Below are 22,050 nucleotides of genomic sequence, written 5' to 3'. Positions count from 1 at the left end.
TTAAAAATCTGGAAATTTCTAAATGTAATAATATAAAAAAATTCAGACGAATCTAAATTGTGGTAAAAGTGCATGTTTAACACATTCATACAGACTATAAGCAAAACAGATAGCTACAATTCAGTAAAAGGAACATCTCATGCAAGTGAATCCTCAGATTATAATAAAATAGGGTTTTAACCACTGCTTACACAAATCAATAGAACATTTGTGAATCAATATAAAATGCCCCAAATCTTCAGGAACTGCTATTTTGCAAAAGCACCTTTTAGCCTTGCACACCCAATCCAATTTCCTTCATTCATTTAATGGCAGCATATTAAGGTGGGTCTTAAATATCAATTGCTGGCACTCTGTGGATTTTATTTCCCACACTACCCTGCCTTGCACCATCACCACCTACATTTTCATATGCGCATCCCTATCGCTCAATAGTGCTCTTTGATTAGTGGCAATTTTAATATGATTATACAAAATAAATTGAAATGCACCCAAATTCTGAAAACCCTAGTTTACTAATAATTTCCACCCGCCATTACACTAAAGGAGTCGCTATTTCTCCCAATGCCTTCTAAATATTAGGATCTTCTGAGCAGCGCAAATGTGAATGTTTCAGTCTTACCTTTGTTTCTATATTGAGAACCTTTTCCAAACGCCATACCTTTATTTGATACATTTGATTCTTAAACTATAGGCTCAAAATTAATTAATTACTGACCCCCGCCATTAACTCTAATAGGGCTGTGTGATCTATGTATAAAAGTGTGGCATATGAAGTTGTTTACAGCACTGGGGAATACCCTTGATGCAGGAAGATAAAGGTTTCAAAATTCAAAAGAAATAAAATAAACATCAAAGCAGGTAAAGAGCAGCCTTGCAGGACCTTTGTAGCAAAGTCTCCTAGAAAGCTTCCAACTCTTGAGCACTGCACTTTTGCACCTGTGTCTGCCCAACACAATTGAACAGAATGCAAAATCCATGGGGGGACCTTCAGTGCAGCCAGTTTCCACCACAGCATAACTGTCTATTGAGTCGAAAGCTTTCTCTAGGTCAAAGAAGGCTACATACAAACATACAACGGCCCCACCATGCAATATTTTTCCATATTAACATTTAAAATAAAACAATGATTTATGGTAGAGAACTCTGTCCTAAACAAAGCTGGGGATGACTTCAGAATGTTCATAGAGTGGACCCATTCCACAGTGAAAGTAAAATCACTGCAGGATTAAGCCTCAAAGTATTTGAAAACATTCCCTATGGTAAAAATATGTTTTTTAAAATAAGTATAATTTCCAACAGGACAGCCTGTCATATATGATTGTCAATGTGTTTTGCATCATATTCCATACCACATTAGTAACAAAAAGAAGAACTCCATATACTACCAACTACTTTCTCTTATAACACACTAAAAGCAATGGGGCCTTAATACATTATTGTTAAAAAAAAGTGCAGTTACTGCTATCACTAGGATTCATTCAGGTTCACAGGCAGTGCCTTTGATAGGTTCATCATTTAGTTTATTCCTTTTGGTGCAACAGAAGGATTCTGAAGTGATTCGACTACAATATTCTGAATGTCATGAATTGAAATCACTAGTAATATTGTTAGAGCAAGTGGTGCCCAGGACAGAATTTGCTTCAGTTTAATCATCTCTGCAACTGACATCCTAGGAGGCATGCCAGATGAAGGCATTTTCAGAGGCACACAAGGACACTTTGCAAATGCATTAGAAAGGCAAATATCTCTGAAGGCGAGATAATATACCTATGCTCCAGAAAGGTGTTTACCTAACCTTCAGAGTAATGCAATTTTCCAAATAGACCACAACTCTAAAGTTCAATCTGATTTAATTTGAGGGTCCTTCACATCTCAAGTTATGGGTAAGATGTTCTCCCTCCTAAGGAAGGATTGGGGAAGACAACAAGTTGGTAAACATCCTTATTTATGTGGAACTCAGATGTAATATTTGGCAGGAAAGAAAGATTAGACCTAAGGACCATCTAGACTTTTTGGAATCTTGTAAATGACTCCTCTCAGGAGAGTGCCTGCTGCTTGCTAGCTGGCCTGGCCGAGGTAACTGCTATAAAAAAAGCCTGTTTTGAACGACACCCAACAGTGGTCAAAAAAGCTATTGGTTGAAATGGCTTGTGGTCTGTTGGTTGAGAAGGCTTGTAAGCAAAGACTTCCAAAATGACATTCAAATCCCACATTGGTTACGAATGTTTGATATGATGAAAAAGATTAACAACACGTCCCTTGATCGATAAAATAATCATGATAACAATGTTCCACTATAGTCAACAGCTAGGAATGGCTGCATTCAGTTTGTATGACACATCTGGCAAGACTGAAGATAAAAGACACATCATGAAGCAGGGTGATTCCAATGGCATGTCCACCTTTCCAGAGGCCAGTGCAATATGTGGTCTATTCACTCTTGCACTATTGATATGTAGAATCCTTACTTGCCACTATGATCATTTCCATCATCCTGTTAGAGGACCAGTCGATTAAACATCGGATTCCCAGGATGACTGATCTGAGCAATAGACCACTGTATTTCCAAGAGGTCAACCCTGAGGAGAAGCAATGCAGGAGGAGACTCTTACAGATGAAGTAGGCCTGAGATCCAGAACCAATTGGGCCAATAAAGAACTATCAGAACCAGAGGCAGTTGCAGCTCCATTCAGAGATTTCTCAGAGGAGCAGAGGGAGACCAGGAAAGATTATCAGATAGGCCGCTCCATGGGAGGAGAAGTGCCCCGACCTGCAAAAATGAGCCCAGCCCCTCATTCAGAATGTTTTCAGGGGAAATTTATGTTTGGACACTGTCTCAAACAGTTTGATATGAAGGAAGGCCCAGTGGTGGAATAAATCTCATGAGAAACATACTCATCTATTTCCCACTTGTGGGTGTGTGGGTGAGATAACTCACTGCCCATGTTCTGGGTGGCAGCAATATGCATGGCTTCCAAGGTAATACATTGTTGATAAACTGCTCTCACAATTTCAAGGTAAGGACATATAGCAACAAGAGCCCTGGTACCCCGCTGCTTAACGATGTGAAACATTGAATTGGTGTCTGTGAAAAGTAGGGTTACATTATACATTATTCCTGAAATGTGGGAGGAAAGACACCTTCCAAGTCCAGCACATTGATTTGAGAAGAGCAAGCTGTTAAACAATGTTAATATTTCTGCTTGGCTGCTTGGCAACATATTTAGAACCGTCACAGTGTGGGCTATGACATGAGAACCTTATGTTGCTCCAGCACAGAATGTTATGTTCTCAAGTTGAGTCAGTTGGTGGCTGGCCATGTGAGGGGAACTACTGCAGCCCCTGAAGCTGTAAAGTAAATAAAGTCTGTTCATTTACCTGGTGTTCCCTGCAGCTTCATTATACTGGCACAACCTGCTGCCTGGTGCTGCAGTGGATAGGACAGCAGTATGGACCCTCTGGAGTGCATTTGGAGCATATTTTTTAAGCAAACGAGAACCAGTGCTTGCTGTGTAGCGGCTGGTCTCCATAGGCGTTCACCTTGTCCAGAGCAGATACCGATAGACAGAATAGAGGTGGCACTTCAGTGACCTGTCACCCGGTGAGCGATTCCCTGTGGTTTCATCCCCATACAGCTGTGTGACTAGCAGGTCCGCAAGAGCCCACGTATGTGCCAGAAGGCTGCCCAAGTGGATTTGGGAGGCTGGCGCGAGGCTGGTGCGGATTCGACAACCACCCCAAAGGTCGTTGAGTGGCTGGTGCGAGGGCAGGCACGAGGATCCATGCAGCACTGGTTTTTGCAGTGGAGGCGAGGGCATGCAGGAGCAATGTGAACAAGATTGAAACTGCGACCGTTGAGGAAAGGACCTCAGCACATCATTGTGCATGGAGCCATTTCTGTGTCTGCCGGTATCCATAGCTACCGGGCATTGTTGTTAGTGGCATTGTTCCGTTTACCTCGCCCTCATCCCAGAGGGAGCTGATTCAAGCGAGAATTCAAAGGCATTATTGTTTTGTGCTGGTGTTGGTTTCTTGATCCTGCCAGGCTGTGCGCACAAAATTGAAAGACTTATTTTATTTTATTTTTTGTTTTCATGGACATTACAGGTCTGCACTAAGTGGCGACAAAGGAAGAAGGGCAAGTGAAAAGTGTTCAACACTTATCAAGTAGATTTGGTTCATTAAGCAGGCATAGCCAACATTACAGGCCCTGCACCGTTTCTACCCCAAGGTGGAGGTGAGCATATTGTTTGTTGGAAAGACTGGAAGGAGGACTTTCTAAAGTTTGTCCTGCCTCTATATGGGCCAAATTACTCCATGGAATGAAAGTATGTATTTCTTTTACACTGTGTGGGCCATGGAGGACAAGAAATCGTGAAGAGACTACCTGAACCTACAGTGGAGGATGGTCTGATTTTGAGCACGTTTGAGATCAGCCTATTGAAACGTGATAGACATTATGATGTCAAAGAAAACAAGATTCTTGCCGGATACCGCTTTTCCACCAGGGAGCAGAGAAAAAGTGAGAGCATTGAGGAATTTCTCACGGCTTTGAGAGGATTGGCCGTCAAATGCCAATTTAAGCAGTGCTGTCAAGAGGAACATTTGTGAGACCAGTTGATGATAAAGTGTGCTGAGGATAAGGTTTGTGAAGAACTTTGGAGAGAGAGAGAGGGATCCAAATCTGGGCAGATCGGTGGAGATAGCTAAACAGGTGGAACATACACCATTTTGTATAAGGGAGTTGACCAACAAGAATAGGATCATTGTGGATAACTCAAAGAAAGTCATGGAACAGACGGAAACCATTCAAATTTGCAAGGACAGGCCAACTAAAAGACTCTTGTTTAAAGGATAAAGTGCCACTAACAGAGATGGCAACAGGAGGAGTAAAGGAAGAGATAAAGATGTAGACTGGAGGAGTAGAGGAAGAGGCAGAGGAATTCCAAACAATAGTAGAGAACAGACTGGCTTTTGTGGTGGCACTCATCCAGTCAAATGTTGTAACAGATGTGGTAGCACTGAACATTTTGCAAAGGACAGAGTGCATGGCTATGTTTGTGGAATGCAGATGCAGTGGTAGAAAGGGACAGCCCAGGTGTTGCTTCTGAGGTGTCAATGTAGGAGCTGTAGCGGAGGATGTGTATGATTTGAGGAGGTATATGAGTGGTTGGACGTAGTGCAAGTTGTGGATGCCACATGTGAAGTAAAAATTAAAATGGCCAGGAGCATGATAGAGGTTAATGAAGAGGTGATTGAGATGCTAGTTGACAGTGGGGAAAACTATTTGTTAATCAGCAAGACGTCATGGGAAAGATAACTTGGTGTGTGTACTGAGGCAGGTGAATGTAAAGGCAAATACATATGGAGACAACACTATAACAATAATAGGTGAACTAAAGGTCAAATTATCATTAAAGGGTAAGGTAAGAGTACGCTGCGTAAAATATATGTTATGAATGTTGGGGGCAATTTACTGTCTTGGACTTGTCAAGCTGCCCTTGGGATGAATTGGATCCCAGCGGCAAAGAGCAAGTACACAATGGTTGTTATCTGGTTGTGAAAAAGACTAAAGATTTGGAAGCATGTGAAGTGACTAAGTGGACGTCAAAGGTCTTCAGGAATGAAGATGGGTGCCTCAATTGTTTCATACACAAAATTAAACTAAAGAAGGCATTTCTGCCATATGTTGCCAAACTCGGACCAGTTCCTTTAGCATGCAGGAAGGTGAGGTGGAACTGGATAGGATGTTGGTGGAAGGAATCATTGAGCGATCTAAGCCATCAGAATCGTTGAGTCTAATCGTGGGTGTAAAAAAACAAAACAATTGATCAATCAAATTATGCATAGATCTCAGAGACGTCAACAAAAACACGTCACTGAAGGATTGTCTTTATCCAAGATTGACGTAATGATTGCGGAGTTGAGTGATTCAAAGGTTCATTCATTGTTGGATCTTAAGTATCAACAGATCCACATGCACCTTTTGCCCCATGATATACTCACATTCATTACTCATGTGCGTCTTTCAAGTGTGTTAGGATGACCGTTGGGCTTATATCAGCTGCAAGTGTGTTTCAAAGAGTGATGCATAGAATATTAGGTGGTGTAAGTGGTGTGAAATTCTAACAGGATGACATACTAGTGTTGGGCAGAGATACAGAATAACATGATGCAAGGCTGAAAGAGGTTTTAACACAATTATAAGATGCAGGTTTGACATTGACCTTGGAGAAGTGTAAATTTGCTAGGGCACAAGTAGACTAGTTGGGCTATAGGTTGTCTGAAGAAGGGGTGCGTCCCTAATTGAGTACCGTTAAGGCCATTGTTGACATGTCATCACCTGAGAACAAGGTAGAGGTTTCCTCATTTTTGTATATGATAGAGTATTATGCCAAATATGTCAAAGGGTTAGCCAGTAAAACTGGGAAAATGAGAAAGCTCAACGGGAAAGTAGTGAAGTTTGACTGGAATGAGATGTGTGAAGAGGAGTTTGTTAATGTGAAAAAGTACATCATGCAGTCACCGGTATTGCAAGGGTTCAGAGAAGGAGCTTGCACAATTGTGTACACTGATGCATCAGAACATGGCCTGTGGGCGCTGCTGATGCAAGAAGATGGCACAGGGTTACATATGATAGCGTATGTCTCCAGGGCACTCAATGATGTGGAGAGCCATTATTCAGTCATTGAGCAAGAAGCTTTGGCGGTGTTGTGGGCCATAACCAAATTCAAGGTGTATTTGTATGGTAGGGCGTTTGTGGTTCGGACCGACTACAAACCATTAGTAGCAATTTGTAACAAAAAAGAGTTGGATGGAGTGAAGAGAAGATTTTCTAAGTGGATTAGCAGACTACAGGGTGTGGAATTTGTAGTGGAATATGTGCAAGGTAGGGATAATGTCATAGCTGATGCACTTATTAGGCTTCCGCTTGTGGAGGATGAGGAAACCGACACATTGGTAGATGATGGAGTAAGGGACATCTTTGTGGATAAGTAGTGTCTCCAGGAGAGTGAGTGGTTGCTGGTTTGTCAGGCTGATGATGAATATCAACAGGTAAAAAGGCTGTTATAAGGGAGATGGAGTGGAAATAACAATCAGGAACGTCTTAAAGAGTTCAGGAAGATCAAACAGGAAATTAGTGTGGTGGATGGTCTTGTGTGCAGGTGTCAGGGGCTATTGGTTTCAATAGGTATGCAAGAGGCAGTGGCTGAATAGGGACATAAGGCACATATGGACATATGCAGGACCAAATCACTTATTAGGATGAACTTCTGGTGGCCGCGGATGGATGTGTTTATTGAAGCACTGGTCAATGAGTGTGAAGAGTGTAAGACTAGTGACAAGGTATTGAAGGCAGAGGGAGTTGCTCTGGTGAGTGTTTTAATACAGGAGTACACCCCACCCAGCTTAGTGGAGTTACACCATTTGAATTAATAAGAGGATGCAAACCCAACACGTTGTTGGCTCCAGGTTCGATGGAGCCAACAACTCCAAGTTGGTTGAGGTTGATGTCAAATTGATTCATGACAGGATGAGGGTTAGTAAAGAAGTGTCCGAGAGGTGGTATGATGATGAGCATGGATGCAAGCTCCAAGATTTTAAGAGAGGTGATGGTGTTAAGATCAAGCTTCCCAGATGGAGCAGGAATGTTGATTCCCCATTTTTTGGATTAAAGACTGTGTGGTCGGATTATAGGAATGCTGTGCGTCTGGAGAGAGGGTAGCTGTGTAATAAGGGGCGTGTTGTCAAAACAGGTTAACTGCCTAACCCAACCTCCCTCCCATTCATCATGGTGTTCTTGTTCATTGTTTTTCTGCTGTTGCATTTTATCACCCTAGCCTTCTCCACCCTCCAATGCTGGTTGGTTCAAAGGAAAGGATGTGTGTTATACAGTGTAAATAGTTTCCCATCTGTTTAAAGGGAAGGAGGTCTGCTATACAATTTAAATACTTCTGCTTGGAAACATATTAAGAACCTTCACAACGTAGGCTGTGACATGAGAGAACATTATGATGCTGCAGCACAGAAGAACAAGTTACTTACCAACTGGTAACCTTCTTTCGATTGGATGTTCCTCCAACGTATTCCTCATCTTAGATGTATTCCATCCAGCTTTATCTGCTTCGGAAAAAGATGTTCTGCAGAGGGCGCTGTGCGTCAATGTCATTGAGTGGATGGTCCCTCGAAGGCCTCCGTCATCGGGTATACAAGTAGCACGCGCGGCACACGTCAGCCTCAGTTCTTTTTTTCCACCTCACTCTTGTTCTACTGTGTAGTTTGTGCCGGTAATCAGGTATCAGCCTTGCAAGAGTTGAAGTGGCAATAACCCGTAAAAATCTATAGAGGGGTAGGCTAGGAGGGCGATGAGGAATATGTTGGAGGAACATCCAATCGAAAGAACATTACCAGTTGGTAGGTAACTTGTTCTTCGAGTGGATTGTGTCCTCCAACATATTCCTCATCTTAGATAGACTCCCAAAGCAGTATGGACAATTCTCTGAAGGGGGGAGTAGATTTTTTGATATCCTCAAATGGCTAAATATAGTACTGCTTTACCAAGATTCAGCTCCTTAGACTGGGGAGCATCCAGATTATAGAATTTTGAAAAAGTATGCAGCGAAGACCAAGTTGCTGCTTCACAAATGGATCTTATGGGAACACCTCTTTGAAGGGCTGTCGAAGAGACGATGCCCCGGGTGGAATGGGCCCTTAAGGTGGGTCTTTACCTGCTTATCTTTAGCATTCTGAAATGCAAAGCACAATCCAGCGTGATATGGTTTGCTTTGACACCGATTGACCCAATTTCCTTCCAGTGTAGCCGATGAAAAGTTGATTATCCACTCCAAGTTTGGAGAGCCTAGAAATGTAAAAGCTTATAGCTCTTTTCGGGTCCAACCTGGGCAATCTTTCCTCCTCCTTACTAGGATTTGGTGGAGGGTAGAATGTAGGTAGAACAATGTTTGGATTTAAATGAAAATCGGACACAACATTAGGGAAAAATGAGAGTTTAATCCTCAATACCACTCTGTCCCTGTGGAACACGGTATAGGGTGGCCCAGAAGACAGTGCCTGCAATTCACTCACTCTTCTTGCAGATGTTAAAGCAACTAGGAAAGCAGTTTTCCATGTCAGTAATCTTAATGGACAAGTGGGGAAGGGTTCAAAAGGGGCACACATTAAGAATTTTAGAACCAGATTAAGATCCCAAATTGGTACTTGGAAAGGATGAGGAGGAAACATATTGGTGAGTCAGTTTAAGAATTGTACTACTAAAGGAATTTTGAAATAGGTGCATTCTTCTGACGAGCACTTGAAGATGGAAAGCGCTGCGAGATAACCTTTTATGGTACCAACATTTAGACCTCTATGTGCTAGGGACAAGATGAAGGACAGTACTTCCGGAATAGAACATAGAAAAGGATCAACATTTTTTTCTCTGCACCAGTTGTAAAACTTTTTCCAACGGCAACGGTAGAGATTTTGTTGCTGGTCTTCTTGCCGAAAGCAACACCTCAATGACGTCATCTGGAAGATCCCAATCCTTGTATCTCAGCCTTTCAGATACCAAGCGTGAAGGTTGAGAATCTTGACCTCCGGACGGAGAACCTGACTCTCCATTTGTGAGAGAAGGTCCTCTCTCTGAGGAAGACGTACCGGGGACAGATGGACATGTCTACAAGGTCTGGATACCACGTTCTCCTGGCCCAATCCGGGGCAATTAGGATCATGGGGTTTCCGAATCGTCTCAGTCTCCTGATGACCTGAGGAATGACGGGAGTCGGAGGGAACGCGTATAATAGTGGGAAGTTCCATTCCACCACAAACGCGTCCCCTATGGCTCCTCTCGGGGGAAATTCCCTTGAGCAATACCGTTTGCACTTCCGGTTGATTCCGGTCACAAATAGGTCTACTTGAGGGGTTCCCCAAAGGGTGAAGATCTCTTGAATGACTTCCTGAGCCAGTTCCCACTCGTGGGACACCGTGCTCTGCCTGCTTAGAGCGTCTGCCGTCATATTCTCCTCCCTGGCTAGATGGACTGCCGTTAAGGAGATTCCTTCTTGAATTGCCCAATACCAGAGCTGCATTGCCTCTCTGCACAGAGGTAGTGACCCTACACCTCCTCTTTTGTTTAGATAGTGCATGGCCACTGTGTTGTCCGTCATTATTAGGACATTTTTTCAACTGACAGATGGCAGAAAAGTCTTCAGCGCTAGTCTGATTGCTCTCAGCTCTAAAAGGTTAATGTGTAGTTTGGACTCCGATGGAGACCAGCAACCATTGATTGTCAGATCGTTGGCATGAGCTCCCCACCCCATGAGTGAGGCGCTCTGTGCAATTCCACCACAGAAGATCCTGTCGAACCTTGTTCCGAATCTGAAGAAAATCCATCATTTGACCTGAGAACTGGGACCATTGAGTCTTTAGAGCCCATTGAAGGGATCTCATCCTCAGGCGTGTTTATGGCACTAGGAAGATGCAGGATGCCATGAGGCCGAGCAACCTTAAGAAGTCGTAGGCCTGGAGATTTTGGGCATTTTGGAAGTTGGAAACCGTCTGAAGAATGTCTTGAGCCCTTCACTTGGGAGGCGAACTCTTTCCCAAGGATGTGTCTAATACAGCCCCTATGTACTGGAGCTGTTGGGAAGGTGTCATTTGTGACCTCTTGAAATTGAGGGAGAAGCCCAGTCTGTGGAGGAAGTTACAGGTGGCTTTCAGATGATCTAGTGCTTGTTCAGCAGAACGTGCCCTGATCAACGAATCGTCCAGGTAGGGGTAATCGTGAATCCTCCCTCTCCTGAGGTACACTGCCACCACCACCATCAACTTGGTGAAGACCCTCAGGGCGTAGGTCAATCGGAATGGCAGGACTCGAAACTGATAGTGTGAGTCGCCAACTACGAACCTCAGGTATTTTCTGTGCTTGAGATGAATTGGCACATGAAAATAAGCATCCTGGAGGTCCAATGACCCTAACCAATCTTGAAGTTGGAGGGCCTGAAGGATCTGAGAAAGAGTGACCATCTTGAACTTGTCCTTCCTGAGGAACTTGTTCAAGTTTTTTAAGTCCAAGATGGGTCTCAGTCTTCCGTCCTTTTTGGGAATCAAAAATACGGGGAGTACCATCCCTTGTTCCTCTCCGCTACAGGTAATGGCTCTATAGCACCTTTCTCCAGCAGGGTTAGAACTTCTTGCTGTAGGAGCGGGTCTGAAAACTTCAAAGGGTGTCTCCGTGTTGGATTGTTTTGAGGTTGGGTTAGAAAAGGAAGGCAGTAACCTTGGGCTATTATTTCTAGAGCCCACACATCTGAAGTAATGGCTCGCCATTCTTGCAGATGCTGTGACAGCCTGCCTCCCACAGGTGTCTTGTGATGCAAATCCTCAAAGTGGTTTTGTGGTGGTTGCTGCGGCCGCTGATGGCAAAGAGGCTGCAGTTTGAGCTGGCTTTGCACGTTTTCCCCGTCCACCGCTAGTGGCCTTTTTCTGGCCCCTTTGACTGGACATTCCTCTCGCCTATCCATATGAGGAGTAGTAACGATAGGATCGTCCCCTCCAAGATTGTCCTGGCGCACGAAAAGGCTGAGGTTGCCTAATAGCAGCTCCTAAAGATTTGGCAGCTGCTTTTGAGGTCTGCAACCTCTCAAGCCTCTCATCAGCCTTGCTGCCAAAAAGGTGAGATTAGTCCAAAGGGCATGTTCAGAAGGCGGTACGTCTGGTGCGAAACCCGACTTCCGTAACCACGCAAACCTGCGTATTACCGTGCTAGTACCCATGGACCTGATCACACTATTTACAGTGTCCAATCCAGATTCAAGGGATTCCTGCATGGCCTCCTTTCCATCTCTAATGATGGCTAGGAATCATTCCCTTTCATCCCCGTTCTGGTATGTGCTCCACCACCATTGCAATGCACTCCCACAGAGTGTACGAAAACTTTGCCCAGGCAAATGTGGAGAGATTTTAACGCTATACTCCCAGCTGAAAATACCTTACGTGCCCAGCCATCCACACACTTATCATCCCTGTCCAGAGGGATAGAAGGGTATGCCATTTTATTTGAAGCTGTGGCTGCCTGGACCACCAGACTTTCGGGAGTGGGTTTGTGTAGACAGATAGCCGGGTTCGCTTCTGGCAGGGCGGTATTTTGAAGTAAGGGATTTGTTCACTGGAGGAATAGAATCTGGAGTCTCCCAATTTTTGGCCACCCTATTTTGCAAGGCTACATGGTAGGGTAGGACTGGGTCTTCTGTGGGACCATGATCCAATATATCAGTAAAATCATCCTGGATGAATTGGGTTGGTGGTCTAGCCCATCCTAAATAATTGATCACTTTTTTCATTAGTTGACGGTATGAGGGACTGGCATGCTCTCCTGGTTCTGGCATGCCAAAATCTGTTTCAGGAGATGTATCAATGCCACTTGCATTATGTAAGGACTCCACCAGGTCCCTCATCCTGCTTTCTTCAGGAATCAGGCATTCTGGGACATTTGGTGTACCATATTCCAGTCCAAAAGGCACATTCTCCTCATCAGATCTCTCCTGTTCCTCAAAAATTGAGGTCAAGGACTTGAAAAAATTCCTTCCTAGGAAGAGGTTTAAAAACCTTTTATGGGAGAGGCAGAGGAGGTGTGTTAGTGGACCCTGATGGCCTTACAGGCTTTGCAGCCTTCTCTTCTGGTCGATTTGGCTGAACTGGAGCCTTTGGAACCTTTGGCACTGAGGGCTTCGGGGTCGACATCGACAAAGGCGTCGATGGCGTCGACGGAATAGTGGTCGTCGACGGCGTCGGCTTCCATGGCATCGAGGCGCTCTTCGAAGATTTGCCCTTCGAGGTGTGTTGGGTTTTGGACGGCATCGGTGACCTTGAGCGGTCAACTCGACTCGAGCAGTCTTTTTCACTCTGCGTCCTGGAAGGTTCTCGATCCTTCCTTCTTCGATCAGCCGGGCTCGTTTCGAACACCTCCATCATTTTAATTCTGAATGCTTCCCACACTTCGGAGGAAGAATGTTTTGTGGGGCATTTCATACTTTTCAGGGATTCGTCCGAGGACGAGGTGGGGGGGGACCTGTGGCGTCTTTTCTTCGATTTCTTTGTCGAAGACGACGAGCGATGGGAATCGCTTCGGGACCTGGACCTATGCCTTTCGCGTCGAGGAGATTTCTCCTCACGGGACCTCGACTCGACGCTAGAGGCTTTTCGGTCGGATTTACGACCTACTTGTAGTTTTCCCTTCCTCTCTCGCAAGGCCTTCCCCGTCATCGCCTGACACTTCGTACAGGCCTCCATGTCATGGCCTTCCCTGAGACACCACAGACATTCCCGATGCGGGTCAGTGACAGTCATTTTCGAACCGCAAGATTTAAATTTTTTGAAACCCGTTCACGGGTTCGTAGTCGGTGTTGATGACGAGGACATATCGATATTCTCTAGCAATATTCACTGCGTCACAGAACTCGAGGCACGCCGAATCTCCGAAGCAACATGTACCGCGGAAAAATGGAACTGAGGCCAACAGATGCCGCGTGTGCTACTTGTATACACGATGACATCACCCTCGACGCAGGCCTTCGAGGGACCATCAACTCAACGACATCGACGCACGGCGCCCTCTGCCGAAATTTTTTTTCCAAAGCATGTACATCTAAGATGAGGAATACGTTGGAGGACACAATCCACTCGAATGTTATGTTCTGAGGTTGAGTCAGTTAGTGGCTGGCCATGTGAAGGGGAAGACTGCAGCCCCTGAAGCTGTTAAGTAAATAAAGTCTGTTAATTTACCTGGTGTTCCCTGCAGCGTGGTTATAGAATCCTGAAACTAGGTATTGCACCCTAAGGATGTCCACAGTGACACACTCTTACACCCTAAAAATGTCCATATTGACACACTAAATATACTCTGGGGAATGTGTGGTGATGGAGTCTTCCGCTTCCAGAGTAGAAAAAAAGGGAACCCCTCAAGATGTTTATGTCCCAAATGAACAAATGTATATTGCCAAACCGCTCCTCGAGAGAACCCATTTCTGCTCAGGGCTGGGGAAATCTGTGCTAGAGTAGAGGGAACACCTGTCGCACAGGCAACTGCATCATGTACAAGTGTCGAGGTTATGCTCGACTGAAAGGGATCATCTCTCCCATAGTGGTGTCTGCCCTCTTAGGGCCTAAGCAACCCTGATGAAAATGTTTGTCTCCCATCTCAACAAATGCTTTTCAAAATATGTGTATAATATGTACATTCGATCATATCTCCCCTGGGAAAATGTTGTAATATAGGACGTGTGTCATACTTAGGGGGCAGATGCTAGTGCCCTCTTCAATTTTTCATCTATAGCATACAAAATGTCCATTGTACACAGGCTATAATCATGTGCTCATATAAAGTATTCTAACACAGTTTTGGGTAAAGAGGTACACAAATGTATCCGGTCTCCTTTTGCCTTCTTTGGAATGGGGCATAACATGTGGCGACACGTGAACTTTAATATTCGATGGTGGGAGTGGGGGCGTGAATGTCCAGCTACAATAAAAACGAATACGTGTTGAGAACGGGAAAGACTGAGCCCTTCTTGTTTTAAAAAAAAAATATGTTGAAATGGTGCATTTTACTGATGAGATTATTCGAATACTTCAGATGCCACGCATGGTACAGTACACAGGAACATTTCTCTGCATAAAATCATATTATAACATTGTGCACCTGAAGGAAACATCTGACATATATTTTCCACAGATGGCTCATTAAAAGGCACATTTTTCAATTAGGAAAGATTAGATTTGCCCTTTACAGCACTGAGCTCTCATAGTTACCTACATTCTTTCACATCGCAACATCTGAGGTCATGTCTGTGTGCTTCATGGGGCACGTGTCATAGAATGGAATCACTGCTTGAATTACTCACATTTGACATAGATTATGGTGCTTTTCTGACCCTGTTGCTGATTGGGGTATGCCACCATGCATGACAGAGATTCTCCATTGTACTTGTAGGAAGGCAGAAACTGCAGCACTGATGTGGTTTTCCATTTGCCTTCTCCAAGGTTTTCGTGAGTGGCAGTGGCTTTGCTTCCAGAAACACTCCAGGTGAGAATGGGTGGCTGAGAGGGGCAGGTATGTTCAGCAGAGCAGCTGACGTTGGCGGCAGTTCCTTCAGTCATGGCTCCAACGTTACTCAGCAACAGCTCTTTTGGGGAACCTGCAAAGGCAAGGAAGAAATGTTCAGCTCTATTGTATTCCTATTCATTCTATCTAAAATCATCCTTTGTAACACTCAACTGGTTACCAATCAAAACTGAAATAGAATTGAAAATCCTAAACATTACCCACAATACCATCCACTCTTCTAGCCCCTCCAATCATTCCTTAAGCTTGCAATCTCACGCAGACACCTACGGTCATTAAATAAGACTAAACTGAAACTCTCGAATTTTGGCGCAAAACCACAGTGGCAAATGATTTTCACTCATAGCGCCCACCCTGTGGAAAAAAACTACCAGTCTACAACTCACAACAATCCAAATTCAACACCTTCAAAAAACTATTCAGAGAATGGTACACGGCCAACTTTCAATCACAAACCTAACACCACCTGTTTCAAGATGCATAGACCTAACACTTCACCTGCATCATCCCACTCCCTCCTACATCCGGACTCCCCCCGTTTCAATGAAATAAGCATCCCCCTTCCCTATTTCCCCTCTTTCACCTTGGTTAACATTTTCCCCACCACCTCTTCTCTCCCTCATTGCATATCCCTTTTGCCACAATAGCAATGACCAAATATGCACTTTTAGACCCCATAGCACTTTTACCTCTTCAGTAAAATGCACTTACTTTCATTCCAACCCTACCCTCCTTTCATCGCTCCTCTCACTGCCCACCCACTCTCTGCTCCCCACTCTATGTCTCCTTAGCATTTCTGGAATGCAATCTCTTGTGCCTTGTAAGTATTTACTTACAACCCTTAATTAAAGGACTATGGTCTGTATATGCTTTTACATCCTGGCTGCGACCAGATGACTTTGGTGCCGACATGGCAGCTCTTAAATAAGACACCAATTAAAAAGATTATGGAATTAAAGTAAGTCTTGTATAGCACACTTCGCCACTTGGTGGCTTCGCTGCACATGGCTCTGTAACAAACAGCGAGGGGGTGACATTGGTGTGACAGTAGGAGAGGCAGATACAAAACCTGTGGTGTTGATGGGTAATATGATTGGTTAGTTATAACCCGCTTAATACCCAGAGGTTTCTAAGCACTGACCCGGGGATCGAACCTGAGTGGCTCCATGTCATTTTGCTTCCAAGGCGAGCATGTTGCCACTGAGCTATCCTCCCGCGGCAGGTGCAAGTTGGAAGTACCAGGTTGCTGTGTGGTATGGGTTTGGCCGAAGGACTTGGTACTTGGGAGTATGAACACTTAGGTCTGGTTAGCTGCTGGTGTAGGAAAGTATGATTATAGTAAAGAGGACTGCGTAGTCATGGCTCGATTAAAGTTGATGTTGATGTGTACAAGGCTAGGCTTGTGGTGGGCCTTTGTGTGTGTAGTGTAAGTTGATAAGTGATGTTAGGGTGGGGTCTCTCTCTCTCGCCCCCCTCCTCCCCAGGCTGCTCCAGGAGATTGTTGTTAGGCAGAATCACCTGCAGTACCCTTGGGGAACACTACAGGCAATTAAGACTACAAGTGTCAGTACAATGTCACCTTTGGTACAAGCCTGTACTACACAGTTATGTCGTAGCAGTGGCTGAGCAGCCAGACTTATCTCAAGAGTTGAGTGAGCAGTAGAACAAGTTACACAAAGGACCAACCAATACAGTGTTTCAAGTAAACACTTACTCAAGGTTTCTCAGTAAAAGAATATACATTTATTTACTCGATCATTTATAAAACATTACACTAGCACAAGCAGCTCAATATTACACACTAATACAGCACAAAAATACAACCTGTAAGTAACTAAACAAGTTTAGCTCAATAATGTGTGAGCAAAATGGCACTTTAGATATTTTGAAAGGGAGGGAAAAGACAAGGTTATAAGAATAGGCCGCCCAAATACATTCATAGGCAGGGCAAAGGGTTTCAGGTACATACAATCAGAAATTCTTCTCAATAGGCCTGGGCCAAAGTCGATGGTTCAGGGTCTTGTGTATAGGATAGCACAGTTCTGGTATGCAACAGTTAAGTCTTTGCCACAGATTTTTTAAGGATTTGGCTAGGTGAAAAGTTTGACAAATGTTTAGGACAGGACAAGCCTTCGTAGTTGAGGAAAGTTTCATGCACTTTCTCGATGGCCGAAAAGATTTCCGGACCGCGTTTGCACAGTACCTTGTCAATAAAGAAAGCTGTAGCTTAGGCAGTTGTTCCTGGCAGTTCGAGCAGATCTCGCTGTTCCTGAGCTTCAGTCATGGGGACAAGAAGGAGGTAGTTGGGAGGTTCCTGCACTGCCCAAGAAAGAGGCCAGAATCTGTAGCAAGACGTCAGTTTAAGGTGTGAGTGCCTTAAAGTCCCCCTGGTTTCCTTCCTTCTGGCTATCCAGTTTTCAACAGCACTCTGATGAAAATTCGACCAGAATAGGAGGGTGTCCAGGTGGCTTGTGAGTTGGTTGTTCCCAACAAACTCAAGGGAAGAATTTAACCTTGAAGGGCTTCTCTGTCGTCGGAGTTTCAGGCAATTCGGACCTGCAGCAGGGCTTCACCGCTCACCCAGGAGTTGCAGCAGTCCTCTTCCTTCCTCTCCTCTTCGGTTCTTTCATTCCAGTGGTCGACTCTGCTTTGCAAGTCCCAGAGACCTGCTTTTAAACAGTTTTCCCCCCATTTATTCAGCCTGGCTGTCACTCACCCAGCAGGGTGGCTGCCCTTGCAGGACAGCCAGCCGGCCGATCATGCCAGAGTGCATTCAGGTCTCCTAGGAGACTAAGCACAGGGAGTTTCAGGCACCTCCCTCACATCCTGTTCACCCCAGACACTCTGGCACCAGAGGAGGGCTTCAGTACAAAAGCCCGCCAAAGGGCACGAACAAAGGGACCAAACCTGGTTTGGCACACAGAGACAAACACAAGAAGGACTTTTCCTAAAAGAAACGGTGAAAAAACACAGATAGATCTTGGGTGCCATATTGAAAAACATGGCTACTCTTGATTTTTAGCTACCGTTGTTAGCGGTTGGGAAAAGTCACGGCAGTTGATCTAAACCACTGCCACCAGCCATTTAAAGTAGGAAAAGGTAACATTCTACTGTTACATGAGTGTTTTGACTCAGGGGAAGCTAAGCAACCCCTCCAGCAATCTATAGGAAGATAGTGTGTGCTGGGTCAGTAAATTTAAAGAGACTAGCAAAGTCAATTTAACTTTACATACTCTGGGAGACAGTAGTCAGTCCCAGAGAAGGTATTTAAACCTTGGGGAGTCTGAAAGACACCCCTGTGCCACTGCACTGAAGGTGCTGTGTGACACACAGAAAAAGATGATGCCATGGAGTTTGTTTAAAAAACCATAACCAAAGATCACAAAAGTAAAACACATATCAAAATACATGAAAGAGTAGGAAAAAAGGCTCACACTGTTTCCAGGTAAAAAAATAAAATCAAACACCTATACATAAGTGCAACAAATAGTCATAAAAAACAACAGTCTACTAGGCGAGACAGTTTTCAGGCAACTACCTTCAGGATTCTTATGGAGCTCTTCTGAACGGTACAGTTCATTTCCCCTTCCGCCTAGTTTCAACATCTCTCCTGCGTGAGGAAAGGTTTTCATCAGGACAGGCTATCCATGTATAAAAAGTCAAGTGAAATAACATTGCTTGGTCACGATGTATTGTTATGTTATGTTATGTTACCTTCACTTATAAAGCGCACGGTCGCCCGAAGGCATCATGGCGCTGATGAGGAAGCTACCGAGCAGGAAGAACAATAGTAGGCAGGGAGCTAAAAAAGAGTTGTTTTCAGGGCTTTCCTGAAAGCCAGGTGGTTAGAGGTAGACTTGAGTGGCAGTGGGAGGGTGTTCCACAACCTGGCCGCAGCGATGGAAAAAGCTCTGCCACCGAGTCTTTCCCGGTTGTACCTAGGAACCACCAAAAGGTTGGTGGTCGAGGAGCGAAGATTGCGTTCCGGGATATATCGGACAAATTTGGTTTGAAGAAACTCCGCTCCTAGGCCCTGGATTGCCCGGTTCCAAAAAATAAAAATAAAAAAAATTATAAAGAAGAAGAAAACTGCTAATAACCCTACCATTATATCTAACAATGTTAATATAGCCACAGTAAAACATTCCAAAAAATGAATTTAACAAAACATGTTCCACCGTAGAGTACTTCACAATCTTATGAAAACAGCTGGAAAAGTCACGCTCTACCCTTAGAAATTACTGCAGAAGACCAATCCTGGAAGCTCTAATTGACAGCGCAATTCTGCTGAAAAGAAATTGTTTATATTAATTTTAAACAGAATGAAACCACTAACAAAATGAATCAGTAAATTACAGAAAAATACTTCTAAACATGCACAATGTCAACATAGATACCTTTTCAAACTACTGTGAAGGTGAATGGATTCACATAAGCAGCACAGAACCATATTTCAATGAAGAGGCTTATAAACAAAACAGAAAAACCCCAATTGCCATACATAGTAATGGTTGAGGATATGAAATGATAGAAAACACCATTATGGCACAAGATGCCCTTATTGAAAAAACATCCCCAACAAACTTTCAATCAACTGTTCCTTTTACCCAACCAATCCATCCAGTCTACAAATGGCCATGCAGCTCAATGTGTAAAAACGTATGCCAACAATCCTTCAAATCTTTATGAGAATTCCTCCAACACTATGTGAAAATAAAAGACAAAATTAGAATAAAAACTTTACAAACCATGGACTCCTGTCCAGTGCGCAACTACAGTGGGCTGCAAGGACATTCATTAGCCTGCATTTCAGGAACTGATTGTGAAAGCACCTTTTACCACATCAAAATGTTAGGAACACACCATTCCACTATACAGAATCTTCTGCAGAGACTGTATTATGCAAAAAGTCCTGCTTTACAACTGCAACATTTTAATAACATTGTCCTACATGGAACAGCCAAATAACTCCTTCAACAAATAGAACACCTGCAAAGTAAATAATTTGGAAGTGAAGATGACTTATAAAATTCAGTAACTTTACAAAACATTAGCAAAAACCTTGCAAACACCAATCTTCTACCAAACACATACAAAAAAGAAATTACAAAGTTTAAAAGCGCATCTGCTGAAATACCAAACCAAGTATGTGTCTGTTGTTGCAGAACTTTTTATGAAAAGAGCACAGAAATTGTAGATATGACTTACAAAATAGAGGACAATGAGGAATCCCAATGGTTCCAATTAGCTTTATATCTTGTAACAGAAAATAAAAACAAAATAAGTGACCCCTCATTACTTTGCACATACTGCAATACAAAGCTTGACAATGACCAGATCCCATCACGTGCTGTCACTAATAACTTGAAATATGTCCACTTCCAAAAGCTCTCCAACAACTTCATTTGTATGAGAGCATTATAATCCAAACAATGCACCCATTGCCTCCTTCTGAATTATAAAAAGGCATTTGTGGTAGTATATTTGCCATTAGATCTTAACAGAAATGCAGAAACTCTAGGAGTGAACGGCCAATAGATCAATCTTTGATTATCCTAGTTAATGGTGTACCAACAAAAGACAAAAAAAATGTGGCAACAACTAGTAAACTTAAACACAGTTAGAAAAGCCCTACAATATCTAAAAGATAACAATGAAAACTACAAAGATAAACATAGAAGAGAACTTAAGAGAAACCACCCAAATAGTTCTGGATTCATCACCAACTGGCCAATTTGAACGTGTAGATCCTATTACCGTAGCCAATATTTTAGACCAGTATACAATTCACCCACTGCACTCCAAAGACAATGCATTAGAAACATATCAAAATGCGTCAAGCCAAAGGATCTCAAATCAGCATATGGAAGAAAAGTGTAGAAGCACGTTCCTTGCCTCTACTCTTTCCTACAGGAAAAGGAGGAAGAAATGATCAAAGATCCACACAAATAACACCATCAGAATATCGCTTTTTACGAATGTATTCTGAAGACCCCAGATTCAGACAAAATGTAGAATACATATTCCACCCCCTGTTAAAAAGTGAACTAGCAACTCTATGTTACGGAGTTGCACACACATTAAAAACAGGCTGTAATTTTTTAAACATGTCTGCTACCCAACTGCTTCAAAAGATAAAAGACAAAGATGAACTTTTGCAGTCAAGTATCCCAAATCTCTTGGCAAACATGCGTGGTACAAAAGAATACTGGTCCTGACATCACGCTGATGTACGTTGTATGCTAAGGAACCTCGGCCCACCTGCATGGTTTATTACTTTAAGTTGTGCAGAATATGCATGGGATGACTTGCACAACTTATTACACATATCAAACCAAAATAAAGAAGGAATAGACATAAAAACACGAGGAGAACTCTGTTCTCTTGACCCTGTAAATGTATCAAGATAATTTCACCATCGCTTTATTGCTATGCTGCACTTCATCTGCAATAAAAGTACCCCTTACCTCGGAGAAGTGCTTTTGTGGATAAAAGATGCTCCTAAAGTTGATCATGACAGTGATACCACTCTTTTGCAGTTTATTCCCAAAAACATAGCCTGCAACATCCTTTCAGAAACCACACATACTGACCTACGTACACAAATTTTACATTTCCAAAAACATAAGTGTGGCAAATACTCCAACATAGATATAAAACAAAGGTAAATACTACACCAAATGCTGCTTTGGTTTCCCTAGAACAGTTTCAGCAAAAGGACAAGTAACCAGCTTGATGTCTTCTGTTAGACACCATGTGAAAGGTAAATTGCCTAAAAACACATACAACATTTAAAGAAACGAAGTTTCAAAGTACATCATTTATTACAATGCAATCATTGCCCTCTTGTGGAATGCAAACATAGATATACAATATATTGCAGAGAATTCCACTGCTGTTGCAATATATGTTGCAGCATATCTCAC

General features: G+C 43.4%; 1 protein-coding gene across 2 annotated transcripts in view; it reads right to left on the bottom strand.

The window, feature by feature from the left end:
• LOC138450152 (myelin-associated glycoprotein-like) overlaps window positions 1-22,050 on the bottom strand; it is a 912,268-nt gene that overhangs the window by 522,712 nt on the left and 367,506 nt on the right. For both annotated transcript variants that reach the window (XM_069604820.1, XM_069604821.1), the window contains exon 3: window positions 14,904-15,197. In XM_069604820.1, the coding sequence (XP_069460921.1) occupies window positions 14,904-15,197 (294 nt within the window). The remainder of the gene's footprint in view (window positions 1-14,903; window positions 15,198-22,050) is intronic.

Source organism: Ambystoma mexicanum, chromosome 1p, assembly GCF_040938575.1.
Source record: "Ambystoma mexicanum isolate Mex_15411 chromosome 1p, UKY_AmexF1_1, whole genome shotgun sequence".
NCBI classification, from domain to species: domain Eukaryota; kingdom Metazoa; phylum Chordata; class Amphibia; order Caudata; family Ambystomatidae; genus Ambystoma; species Ambystoma mexicanum.
The sequence above is the reverse complement of the archived record's forward strand: the minus strand, read 5'-3'. Positions and strand labels throughout refer to the sequence as shown.